This window comes from Euwallacea similis, chromosome 18, assembly GCF_039881205.1.
Source record: "Euwallacea similis isolate ESF13 chromosome 18, ESF131.1, whole genome shotgun sequence".
NCBI lineage: Eukaryota > Metazoa > Arthropoda > Insecta > Coleoptera > Curculionidae > Euwallacea > Euwallacea similis.
In genome coordinates, this window is record NC_089626.1 from 1,628,452 (window position 1) to 1,642,301 (window position 13,850).

Below are 13,850 nucleotides of genomic sequence, written 5' to 3' on the forward strand. Positions count from 1 at the left end.
TTAAATGAGACCAAATAAAACATTTAATGCATTTTATTACACCAAAAATACAAATTTAATTTGATTTTCATCTCAAAGGAAACATGTAAGTTGAACATGTATGTAAGCACATGACATTCAGTTTATAAAGCATCTGGTTACATTACATTTAGGATGACAACATCTTATAATACGTAGAAGAAGAGATGGTCGGTTTATTTGCAAATGCTTACATTAAGATCGAAAAAGAGGGACAGAGTGATCATGGACCACTAGACAAAGACATTCATAAATGATTTGGTACCTTCCTCAAGTTCTTATGTAGAGAGGAAAAACTCTATAAAATAATAGAAGAATTATGGAACAAGAGTCGACTACGTTATAAAGATAAGGTGGGGCTTGCTGCCCAGTGTTGTTTGCCAAAGAAATACTGTTAAGCATTCAGACCTGATTCTAATTTAACGCGTGGGGCCTTAATAGTCCCTCTTCTTCTTTCAAAATGGCGGTTAATTTACATTTCTTTAGATACCAGAGTGTCCTAGAACCCCCATATCGTAGCCGACTATGCAATATACTTACTACTAGAATGTCTACAATTGCGGCAATTTGTGTTCCTTTGCAGGACCCTCGAAGCTCAATTGCCAAATTGCTGCACAAAATGTTCTTATTCCCTCTTAGGGTTGTAGTGTTAAAAATATAATTAACTTCTTATTTTACACCTTTACTGTTTCCTAACACTAAAAAATTGATCCCTAAATTTTCATTTTTAATTTTATATCATAAACCCTGTTGTCCCATTCATTCAACCCTTATGATGATAAGGGATTGTCAAAACGTTTAGTAATTATATATAAACAACAATAATACTGAAAAACTTGCGCGTTTTTGATTTACAGTATGAGCGGTTAACGGTCTAGTATATACAGAGTGTTTGATTTAAATGGGTTTTAGTTTGCTATAACAAAAAAGCCGTTTAACAACTATGTAGCTATTCAAGTTTAAACGCTGACTCAAAATTTGCGCAAGTCAGAACACTTATTAACATCTTACTGTAGTACCTTAGATAAAACAATCATTACATAAAACATCTAAGTATGTATATGAATATTTCTTAGCTGTTTAAATAGAGAACATCGATACAAATCTTCACAGACATGTGACAACCCTAAACCTCCCAAATTCATTGCCCGGAAAAGTAGCTGACCCTTCAGAATATTTGATTATCTCAAAGGGGCCCAAATTGAAAAAGTTTGTTTACCAGAGGAGATGGTGTAATTTTTAGCAAAGCCCTTGCGTATAAATAGAAAACAAACATTTTAGGCTTCTTTGACTTGTTAATTATATCCCCAATAAAAACCGGGTTTTCGAGTACTTTTGTAAATTTGACGGGATCATAAAACTTTTTGTTGCTGTTTGCCGATGGGACTTTCGGTATAGTTGAGGTCCGGGAAGGTTAGTTTGCTCTTTTACTACCAAAAATTCTTAATCTGAATGCACACAATGCGTGATTCTTCGTAGGTGTCCCGGTTGCAATGATTTATGATTAAGGGGAAAATAAATATGCAGAACGTCGGGACTGTTTGCCCTTTTTGTATACGGCCAGGAAATTATATCCGGATCATAGATAAGCCTTTTAAGCTTAATAAACAGCGTTTTCACTACAAAAAAAAATTTCGAGTCATTGGACAATCCGCTGAGGTTTTCCTGCCTTTGTTTCTTGAACATCGCTCCCAATTAAATCTCGCACCTATGCGAATAAAGCAAAACCGCTTTGCTTCGTCTTCTGGGATGCATGATACTCAAAGTACATAAGAAATTCATGTTGCTCAACTAACATTATAATGAGCATTTTGCAATTTTATAAAATGTTTAAGGACAAGAGGAGGTTTAACAATACCACTTGATGGCTTTTCATAATCCTTAGGAGCAATTAAATTCGAAATCTAGTTACGTTTTACAAATAGTAACAATTACATGCCGTTAATCCTCCTCATTTGCGAGGGGATTGCAGAACAATGTCAGGTTTCGTCTCTAAATCTAAATATAACACATTTATACAAACACTTAAAAGTATCCTCAGTCTTAATTTGACAAACTCTGCCGCAATAGCACTCGGAATACAGGCTACTTTTAGTGTCAGAAGCTTGAACTGTTTTATCCTCATCAACTCATAAAAATCGTGATCTATTTAGAATGTTCATATTTCCAGGAAAACAACTGACATAATGATAGTTAATGGTCATATACTTGGATATTTCATAATGCTAAAATGATTAGTACAATTCACAGTTCCTTTTGCTCTAATCACTTTTGTTGATGATTCAGACGTAAAAAAAAGAACAAAAGTACACTTAATTAATGAAAGAGTAGTTAAAACTTTTAAAACCAAGGTAACAACGAATCAAGTTCCCATTATCTTCAGATTCTTTCATCTTTATGTATTTTGAACGGAAGCTTTCATGGTCAAAATAATTTTTTAAGGCTGGCGAACGTTCATATAAGGCGATATTCCTTTCGGTTTATTTGAATGCGTTCTGTAAAAGTCTTTCCACACAAAGAAGCGTTATTTAGGGGAATTAAGTGCAAATCAAGAATACTGCTCTGTTCCACCTTTAGGGGGGAAAAATGGTCAAGTGAGAGTCTCCTCTGGGTTATTTGTCCTCTAACAATTGATAACGAGCGTTGTTAAGCAGTGCACAAATTGACTATTGTTGCCGTAGTAATCTTTAATGAGTTTCAGTCCTGCACTTAATTTGCAGAGCAACGTGCGATTCCATCAACTTACCATCGTCTACAGAGGTCCCAAGTCCAATTCAGAGTAAAGAGGCTCAAAATGTTTATCCGAAAACGTGGTGCTGACCAGTTCACACAGCTCTGTAAATCAGTTCAGTAAATCAGCCCAGAGGAAAATTGCAGAACACTTAAACCGGCGATTTCTGACTTTTTTCGTGCATATTTGAGATATTCTAACTTCATGCGCTTTTGAGTCAGAAAAGTGAAAATTGGTGTAATATTGGAGGACTTTGGAGTGCCAAATTCAATGGTGGCATTAGAACCTAGGGTTAAAGAATTTTCTTTGGTAATCACGAGTGCTTACACCTCCGTGCCCAAATGCAAGATGGTATATTCATAGGTTTTGTAGCTAACAATGGGAATCAGTCCATAGAGTAATTGCCATGGTAAACGGCGATTTCTCACTATTTTCCCAAAATTGGGGATATCAAAACTTTGTTGTTTTTGGCTTAGAAGTATGAAAATTGATACATTAAAGGATTTTAGGTGGCAAACACAGTGGTGGCGTTGAAACCTGCGGCTGAGTTAAATGCAAAGGAAAAAACTACCCTGAAAGCAAAATAACAGTTGTACCCTTTTCTTTTTTTTTCGATGGTGTACATGTGTTTTGAGGATGATAATTTTTTTTTTAGGCTTTGGGTGTTTGTAGCAGTTACGCATTCCCCCTTTATTAATTTTATCCGCACACGTCTGCCCTTAAAAGAACCAAGGATCCGAGGGCACAGTTCAAATTTCCGACACGTTCGTTTCCTAAGCTGAGCAAGAATTATTTACAGAGAAAAAAAATCGAGTTTTCTAGCGATCTATAAATGGTTTGTACTGGTCATGACGTGTAGAGATAAATACTTGAAATATGATTAATGTTACCGTATGCTATCTTAAGGCTCTAGGATTTACACAAATCGACAAAGGGCAGTGTAAAATTCGTTCAAATAAGCTAGAAGTTGGTTCAGTTGGGGACGATCCGTCGGATTTTGAACCCAGCAATAGGTCATTACAGCATACCTGAAAGAGAGTAGTTTCAACACTAGAAAACCGTCCATTTAAAATGAAAATGTTTGTGTGGGTTCCCCTGTGAATCCTTAAAGATTAATTCTTGTAAGTGGGAGTTACTATATAGCCTCTAATTAAAATTGACATTAGAGCATTTCTGTGGTAAAATGTGTTTTAGCAACCTCCTGCCTACGGAGTATTTCCTCATTAAATCGTCACTTATGTGCCTGCCTGTGAATGAACTATAACAGAATTCAACACTTAGGCTTGGATGCATAACAATGAAAGATTTCGAAATAATTTTAATATTGTTTGCATATTTTAAATTGGTATTATGTGAGAATGAAAACGAAAGTAGTGACGATCGGACCGAAAGTGAAAACGTGACATAATATCTCGATCTTGGCTCGGCTGAACTACTTAAATACTGAGAAAACAGTATTGGTTTTATAAAGCGTTTTGTATTTGGTATCTCTCTGGGGGATCTTTCAAATAAGGCAGTAAAATTTCGTAAAAGTGAAATAAAATGCCAGGAAAATGGGCACACGTATGCCCAATTTTCTGCAGCTAAACCCTCATAATGGGAAGTATTCTTAGTTGGTTCGGTTTCTTTTTGCTGCCCAAGGAATTACATAATTTTTATGTATGTAGGTCCTCGTGCCGCGCCGGCAGATTTAACTTTTAAAAATCATTCTGAAAGGGAAGAAATTGTGTAACTCAAAGCTGATGTCATTTCCCACGGCTATCTTTTACTCTGCATATACCTACACTTCTCTATTTCGAATTAACCTTGAAATAATTCATCGGAAATAATGTTTAGTTCATTTCAGACTGATGGTAATGAAATTTTTATTATACGAAACGTAGTAACATAAAACGAAAGCAATTATGATTCAGAAAATATGCGAATTAATTACTTACAGCTCGTCTGGACATCCTAAAGGCTGTCCTAATCTGTAACCAGTTCTCAGGTGAGTTGACATTTCAAATGGGTCGATGTCTGCATAAGGCTGTTGGCACATTGTGGATAGTTCCCACAGGACTACTCCAAATGACCACTGCAAATGCAAAAAAAACATCAGTTTTAACGCATAATTAAGCTTTAGCTCTTGCCTTGAAATTTTCATCGGTGGTAACAAGTATCTTACACCTACGCACGTACCCAAAGATAGGGGGGACTTATAGGTTTTGCAACAAACCTGACATCGAAAGGATAGTAATTGGTTGGTGAAAATAAAGCTTTTCAGAAAAGAAATCTAAGACAATTTATGCACTTTTGTATAATTCTTTTTCTGCACCTTCTAGGTCTTTTTGTGCTACATCCGATATAGATCTTATGGGGAGTGAGGTTGGGCGATGGCCCAAGGGGGCAGACAGTCCTGGCCGTTTTCTTCGGGGTAGTGGGGCGTTGATTCAAAAGGGCGCTAAACCTCCTAAGGCTGGCTCTGGATGCATCACAGCTTCGATTTCGCTAGAACAACTTTTGAAACACTGGGGAAGGAGGTAGATTTCATTTATTTCATTAAGGTGCTAGTCAAGTTAACAATTTCATCTTCTATGTTTCTGTTTCTGTCGCCCATTCTTCCTGCTTGTTGTCAAGAAGCATCCAACGCTATCATATACTCCTGACAGTAGACACATGATTCCGAGTTTTTGCCAATGAAAAGTGTAGGTGACTCAAAATATTTCGAGCCTTTTCAACTCTTCAGGGGGGACAGAAATTAAATATCGCGGAATGAGAGGAATACGAACGAGGAAGAAAATTAGCCCCCTTCTGGGACTTTCTTTTTGTACCTTCCTTCACTTTTCCAATTGAATTTTCCGACTTTAATAAGTCTACTTTTTAAGTTCTTTTCAATTCTAGTTTAACATCAGATCTTCAATGGACTACTTAACATCTTCGTCTATGCGATTTAGGAACCAAATATTTCAAAATGTTGGTGGGTAAAACATGAGAGTAGACACCTCTATATCTTTAATTTGAGAAAGTATCAGTTTTTTGGTGACTCGCAAGATTGACTTGGTATTTAAGTATAATTTTAGAATCCCCTCTCATTTACTGTACTATACGAAACTGGCCATTTTCGACGCAATCTTGATCCTTTGTAACCGCTCACACCATTAGTTTCCCTTCTTATCACCTATAATCTTCTTCGACATCGGTCCTTTTGTTGAATTTGTCTATCAATCATTAAATTTATAATCCATCATCAAACTTGACTTTCTATTAAGTAACCAGTTCTCGGGTGTTACGTAAAGCAAATACCCATTTTGATGTCATAGGCTTAGGCACCTAAAGGGTTGAATATCTATTTTCCCTCGATAGTAACGTGGTACTCAAAGTCCGTCTCTGTAGAATGGTACCTATTATAGCAAGTTACCTTTAAGCAGTCACCCAATTTTGCCTCTCGCCTGTCATTGTCGGCGATAGTGGGCATTTTACATCCGCATTGCTTTCGGGCATTTGATATTCAAAGAGTTGATTGCTACTTGGAATTCTGGGGTTTGTAGACTAGCCAACGTTAAACTGTATGGTACCTATTATTAAATGTTTTTTTTTTCTAGCGGAGCTATAAAAGGAATTTTACAATCGGAGATCATTCTAGCATGCAACTGGTTTTGGTCAAAAGGTAAATTTCACAGTCGAAATGCCAAGAAAAAATTAATTCACGAGGAAGTGAAGAAATGATATTCGAGAAAGGAATCAACAAAGTAAATTAAATATTTGGTCGGCCTCCGGACGGACTGCCTATTTTAGGTGTGAATAAGGCATGATTCAAGGTTATCAAGGTGAATAAACTTGGTTACAAAGAATCAAATAACGCCTCGTCTATTTTTTAGATCTTCTCCATCTGCAGAAACCCGGAGAAATAATTTTCGAGGTCGAACATAATCAAATTTAAATTTAAAACTCGTTCCGATGGTCGGTATATCGTTACTTAATTATGACACTTGATTGAATTTATGCAAAACGGATTGATTGTTTGGGTCTAGACTGATCGTTACTTACCACGTCAGTCTGAAAAGTCCACTGGTCATACACCAAACTCTCCAGAGCCATCCATTTGATGGGCTTGCTTTCCTTGTCCCCAATGCAAAAGTAGTCGTTGGGGAAGAGGTCCCTTGACATGCAGTTGTCTGTGATTTTAACATCAAACTTCTCCCCAACCCTGAAGGAAAATAGAAAAGTACTCCTCAGATACATATCAAAGAAAATCAGCGAATCTTACACAGCATTTCTGGCAGCCATGTCTTTCAGACATATGTTCTTGCTGTGAAGATACATAAGCCCTAGAAGTATTTGAATTGCCATATCAACTAGGATTTGCGTTGAGACTATAGTATTGTCTTTTCTTTGTCGGCAGTTTACAAGGAACCTGCAATGCGTTTGATAAGGAACACGTCTAGTAAGATGGTGCAGGTACCTTTTTAAGTTTCCCCTACTGGCATAGGGATAGACAAGCAAAGGCTTGGTAGGATTGTCCATGTTCACACATAAGACGTTTAAAACGTTTTTGTGGTCCATTTCGAACATCATTGTTCCCTCTGCCAAAAATAAATTTAACAACCTCTTGGAGACCGTATCTGTAAAAATAAAAGGATTTTATGGTCTACCAAACCAAAATGTCAGCTGGGACATTCTTCTAAAACTGTTTTGGCCAAGACTGCACGCAAACCCTAAAGTTAAGAAAGAATAACGTGCGATCGGGGTTGATTTCATTAAGCAATACAACCGGGCCCGCTTAGGTGGGATTAGGCAGCCATGTGTTTTCGGTTAAGGCAGAAATATTTTTATGGAGAATACCCCCTCGTTTCAAGATACTGCATATTAAAAGCTTTTATGTGAATCGGTGTCCAAGGTTGGTAGGTGCTAATTCCATGGAAATGCCCTAGAACTTTTATAGATTTCGAAAAGTGACAAAAAATCCCCGGCTCCATAATGGTATTCATTTATCAAAATGAAAGTAAAGTTGACTTTATAGCCAGGGACACGTCGATGTTTTACGATGGTCGAATCGTAAAGTCTGAACGATCGTTGTAATAAAATCGTCACGAAACCACCAAAATGAACTCTAACTAAAATGGTAACAGTAATTAAGGAGGGACTTTAACACAAAGAGCACATGCACCAACTTGTGCTCTAATTTTGTTATTAGACAAATTAGCAGCAATGAGAATTGGAAAACAAGATTTACATACTCTGATCTTCCAATTAGTGGAGAGTTAAAAGTTAGTAAACTCCTCTCGGTCGCTTGGGGTGTTATAATTTCTAGAACTATTTGGAGAGGTTTATTAATTCCTCGTTATATAAGTGATAAAATTGAGAAGTTTGGGCTTTATCTGCAATTTATAGGGCAGATGCATGAGTTAATCTGTATTAAACAACTTTGCGTTTATATTTGTAGTCTATAGGTTCAACACAAACCTAGTAAACATTGTTTTTAAAGTGAATAGTCTTTATATAATATATATATATATATAATATATTATATAAAGTAATAATATATATAATATATATAATAAAATATATATATAAAGTAAAAATATATTATATAAAAAAATATATAATAGATTTGTCTCAGCTGCAATAGTATCGGTTTAAGTAAGTGCGGTATCTGAGATGAAACTGAATTGTGAACGCAGTATACATACGTATAAGTTTAGTTCGCCAACATATCAAGATTACTAAGATGTAGGGGGTTTAATGCTGAATATTAAAATTAAAAACATATTTGAGGTCTAAGAAACTCTTCAGAGCCCTTTGTTGTTCAGACCATATAGAAAAAACTATGTTGACTCAAAGAATAGGAATAAAACTGTCTTCATTTTACTCATTCACAAAACAAATTAAGAGAAAGTTCTGAGATTCAATGACGGGAGAGGTAACAACTCTCGAAGTACTTATTTTTGTTGGTCTCATGGTTAGAACTGTAAGTATTAAATGTTTCCAAATGAAAAATTAATTACTTAGTTTTCATGTCTTTATTGATTCGCAATTCTGACTGACTATTGACTAAACACTCCTTCTTGGACGTATCGTAAAGTTTTATATCAGTATTAAGATTCATTATATTTCTTAGTATTTTTATCATTTTCTCCTGTATATGTGCTTTTTATAATTAAGGAGTGGATAAGTAGTCTTAGCAATCGTTAGATCACCTCTCTTTGAGCTGTCTTCGTTCCTAACTTAGGCCTCAGTTTAAAAGAAACGTATAAAAATGTATTCATTAATAACCAGAATTTATATAAAAGTCGATAAATTCACTAAATAAAGATACAATAAATGGGTTAAATATGATGCAAGCACTTTGGGCAGGTTCAATCTTCTTTTCTTTAACATCCAATTCAAACTGCAATCCAACTTAGCTGTCTAATATGCATAACCTTTAGTACTGACACCAGAAATAGGACTCTTCGGCTTCCCCTACTTTTTTCCAGATTTCACAAACTCCGAGATATGCTTTCTTCTTCTACACCCTAGTTTTGACCCAGGAAGTCTCAACTAGAATTGGAATCTTGATTTTTGCGTTATTTTATGCATGAGCCAACTTTCTTCTCGACAGGGAAGCATCGGCCTTATTCTTTTGAAAGACGTGATAATCATATACTCAGATTTAGTCTTTTAAGGATTTTTAAAAATAAATTTGATTATTAACAATCCTTTTATGGACATGTACATATCGGACATTGGCACATAAATATTGAGTATTTAGAAGTAAATGTACTCATAGCTAGTCTCCAAATTTGAAAGTCACGTTAAAGTTATTTAATACATCTGCATTATCTAATCTTAATACCACAAACTCCTGTTCAATTACAACATCACAAACTGTTCAATTATTTTTCTTTCATAAATGCTTAATTTCAATATTAAACATAATAAAAACAACGAATCAAAAAAGGCTTCTGGATAATATGGTGAATTATAATTGTTTAGGTATATATGTGTGTCCTACACAGTATCAATCTTTTGGGGGGCGATGGTTCAGGACAGCAGACCAGAAAGGGCGGCGGACTTTCTTAGTTGGTGGTTTCACTTGAGGGCAGGGGGGCAGTGATTAAAAATTTCGCTCAGAGCGCCAGACTCGCTAAGGCCGGCTTTGGTCCTAGACTTTAGACCATGATATGAAAATTATGGATGGAATGTCATGCATGGATTATCGTGACTTAAATCAATTCCTGGAAGAATAAGCTTTTTCCGGAACATGTACGAGGTCTCTCAAAAGAATAAAAAAATTCTGAGGGCTTCTAGACTGGAATAAAGATGGCTTCTTTATTAGGTCGGAATGAATGTGAAAACTCTGCATCGGATTTCTCTATTTTGGTTTTAATCCCTCTAAATGGAATACAGCAGTCTTCTTCTTTGAATACTATTTACAATGAGTAAATGTTCCGGATCTATGTTACGAACCGCATCTGATCCCACTGAGTGATGCATGTAGCAGCAGAGTAGGATTTCGGTTAGAAGATTTAGAAGAAGGGAAAATTTGATCTTTTAAAATTACTTGTAGCATATTTTTCTTTTAGGAAGGAATTTAGTGTAGGAATAGGACTAATTCCAACTGTTTCTGTTATAGGATGCTGATTTTTCAATATTATTTTGAGACCAAAGTTATATTATTGTATCTAAACTGATTGTAAAATTTATTAAAATATCAATAAATTCATTAGAGAATTTTCACATTTTTAATGAGGTTTTTAACGTGTACTCAAGATTATTTCCATGGAAAATTCTATGAGTAATTTCAGGCAAGTTCCTAAGTCTGGATAAGAGCTAACTTCATTGGTGGAATGCAGTGGAAATGATCTCAATTAAAACTTTCAATGTGAACTTCTGCCTTACCTTTAGTAGTCTTGATCGAAACAGTCTTCTCGTGATACTTTCCCGTGTATATTTTCCCAAAAATCCCCTCATCTTGGAGGGAATCTATTACTATAGAGGATCGAGGAACTGTAAGGCTGGAAATTCTTTTGGTTGGATCTGCGAGCCTTGGGTCTCCAAGAGACACCTGTGAAAGAAAATACAAACAACCATTACCCGTTATTTATATCTAGAAAATTGTTGTAGCCTGAGTGAATTTGGATTATTTCATGAAATTAGCAATTACCCAACCGCCAACGCGAAACAACTGGCCAAAGAAGATAAGAGCAAACTAAAAGGCACAATTACATCCTCTGTGTAGCCATTAACGGGGAAAAGCAATTAATTCAGGAGTCCCTTAAATATAATCCGTATTGCAGTGTCTGATTGATTTCACACAAATCTAAGGGTGCTCTTATGTGAAAACAGATAAGCCGTACACAAGAGGGAAATTTAATGTCTAAAGTAAATACTATTGCGAAATTCCCAAGGGGTTTAATATGGCGGACCGCTTCGTCATTCACTGGCTATCTACTACCGAATGCCTGTTCTCATTTTGATGTCTATGAGGGTGGCTCAAGGGCATTTAGATTATTTGAAGGGTCGTTAGAGCCCCACAATATCCCTCACAAAATCATTAACATCCAGGTGTATTACCGATTTACCCATTCTAATTTAAATTCCATTACTTTTAAATTTTAATTCCGACACCAAACTCAAACAGAGTCACTTAAAGCAAACATTTAGATTGAATTTTATCCTCCTAAAAAGCGGACTTCCACTTCGCCCTAAAAGCAGACACAATTTCCTGCATGTCCGTATTGACGACACCTGACGTCATTGCCACTTTCGGCGGCTCTATCGCAACACTGAATAGAGCTATTATCAAAAACTCAATCTCTGTTTAATTGTTTGCGGCCAGGACAGGACAGGGACATCATATCTAATTCGGAATTGCATTGTTAATGGGTGCCAGAGTGGAAGAGACAGGCCAACACTTCGGTTCTTTTCAGTTTTGCCAATATTGCTAGGGGATGAAGTGAGTGTTTGAAGTCTGAAACTGAGGGTGCGCTCTCCCTGTTTAATCTATTTTACTGCAAATTGTAATTTTGGTGGAAACGAAACGTTTTAGTCTCGTTTTTCTAATCTGAGACGGATGAGGGGTTGCGGGGAAAATACAAGAAAATGCAAAGGATGGTAACAATAAGGAACTTAATAAGTCCTTTTTACCAATTTGCAAACAATTTCAAGTCTTTTCTGTGCTTCCCAGCTCTTAGCTTTTAGCTCAGTCAGATCAGGGAAAGAGCTTCGAACTGCCAGTTTCAAGTCCTGAAATCATACTTTTATAAGGAATTTTTCAGTCTGGCTCTCTTTCGAATTCTCTGCAGTTAAGAGTCAAATTTCACGTCCAATTTCACTTTCATGTATTCCAATTAACTGCCTCGAAAATTAGGAATCAGAGAAGGTTCAAATTCAGACTTTCAAGCAATAACAATGCAGTCTGGTGTCAACATGAATATTCAAAATATCTCTCAGAAATGTGAATACTGATTTTTCTTCGAGTCTTCTCTTTCTTCTACGAGTGCGAATTACTTTAGTTTCACAGATCTAATCTCCATCTTCATGTCGATTCTTACCTGAGAAATTAACATAACTTGCGAAGAAGCATAATAAGACACCCTGTAATTGCTATTATTTTCTGAATGGCGGCAACAATCGCTCGTGGCATAAGGGGCGGGTGAGGGTGGATTTTTCTGCAAGTCGTCAATAGTTGCATAACTGCCACTGCCAATACTCGGGGGACGCCCGAACCCCGGTCGCAGGAACATGTGGGGGGTGCTGTCATACAGGGCTGTCATGTATCTGGAAGAGAGAGGGTTTATTTGTTAAGGGTTTAAAGAATATTAAACTTCCTGAGACGGAACAAGGGGGAGATTTAAGACTCAGGGTGGTTTTTGAACATTTTTTCTTCTTTTAGGGTGGGGCTAATCCCATTCGGGTGCGTCTCCGCCTTTAGAGGAATGCACGATTATAATTCGAGAGGGTATGATGAACGTTTTTATCTCGCGCTACTGAGACTCACGCGAAAAATTCGAAGTTGGAGCAACCTGTACAAAACAGCGTTCGGCAACAAATGCAATTGATGTGTGATATTTAAAGCCTCAAACTTTCAACAGTAATTAGCTTAGTTGAAAAGTGTAAAAATGCGAAATGCCGAACCCAGCTCCTGCTAGAAGTAAATTTAGTCCCATAGACAAATTACCCCATACTTACGTGACACCCTTTATTATGTCAGGATTATGAGAGTGTTATAAATTCATGGGAAGCATCGCAGTTATTTAGGATGCCAGGGAAGGAAGAGCTATTATGTAGGGTTTATTCTTTTATATCTAAGCTTAGCAGCCAAACTTCGGTAATTTCTTTTGGTTAAACCTCGCCTAAATCTATACTTGGAAAAATGGGTAATTTATTCTATTAAAAGACAAAATTTGATGGCGAAGAGAATAGAAATTCGTGCCCGCAAATCCCCGGGGTCGGTGAATCGATAAAAAAAAATTAATTGGTAACCCGAGCTCGTTATGTTATTAAAGGAGAAATGGCACTTACGTGTGTTCCTGCTCCCTTTTTTTCCTCTTGATGAAATAAGCTGAAGTTATGACCACAAACAAGGCCAATGTAATCAGGGTTAAAACACAAGCGACGGCAAAGTCTGATGAACTTCCGAAATAACTGGGGTTTAACCGGATGGACTCGTTCTGTGTATTCCCAATACCTGGAAAAACAAATTGCAACTCCAAATGAGAATATACGTTCACGACAGGTTTGTTTCGGTATTTGGTCCAAATATTGCGGTTTAATATACTTCGTCCGGCTGATACAGCATAAAGAACAATCTTAATGAAGGTAGTATTCTTTATGTTGTCCTTAATTTTGTGCGGTTTGTTAATTCTGTTAGCTTTACACGCTCAGCACACGAGTGGACATTAAATCACACGTGTGACAATACGTTCCTATTTAAGGTGCAAAGGTGAGACTAAAAAGCTTTCCTGGAGACTTCTAAAAAACAATATATCCCCGCAGAATATCCCAATAAGCAAAAGCAGCTCTAAGATTTCAGCAAAGTAAATTCCTATTATGTTTATGTGTTGATATAGACCGTCTTAGATTGTGTTTGCAGGCCGATCTGAGAGGCCCAAAACACTCATTTAACCGAGATTAGCTT

The 13,850-nt window shown here is 36.5% G+C and overlaps 1 protein-coding gene and 1 long non-coding RNA gene across 2 annotated transcripts in view; one reads left to right on the top strand and one right to left on the bottom strand.

Annotated features, from left to right (window-relative positions):
- Window positions 1–3,469: 3,469 nt before the first annotated feature.
- LOC136414691 (tyrosine-protein kinase Dnt-like) overlaps window positions 3,470–13,850 on the bottom strand; it is a 53,348-nt gene continuing 42,967 nt past the window's right edge. Inside the window, exons 5-12 of the mRNA XM_066398859.1 lie at window positions 13,235–13,400; window positions 12,265–12,490; window positions 10,610–10,775; window positions 7,191–7,350; window positions 6,996–7,142; window positions 6,776–6,935; window positions 4,687–4,823; window positions 3,470–3,777 (exon numbers count right to left, since the gene is read on the bottom strand). Coding sequence (XP_066254956.1) covers window positions 3,666–3,777; window positions 4,687–4,823; window positions 6,776–6,935; window positions 6,996–7,142; window positions 7,191–7,350; window positions 10,610–10,775; window positions 12,265–12,490; window positions 13,235–13,400 — 1,274 coding nt within the window. The 3' untranslated portion in view covers window positions 3,470–3,665. The remainder of the gene's footprint in view (window positions 3,778–4,686; window positions 4,824–6,775; window positions 6,936–6,995; window positions 7,143–7,190; window positions 7,351–10,609; window positions 10,776–12,264; window positions 12,491–13,234; window positions 13,401–13,850) is intronic.
- On the top strand, window positions 6,160–6,735 carry LOC136414710 (uncharacterized). Its single transcript, XR_010752557.1, has 3 exons — window positions 6,160–6,268; window positions 6,331–6,534; window positions 6,607–6,735. It is a non-coding gene; the product is annotated as an uncharacterized lncRNA (long non-coding RNA).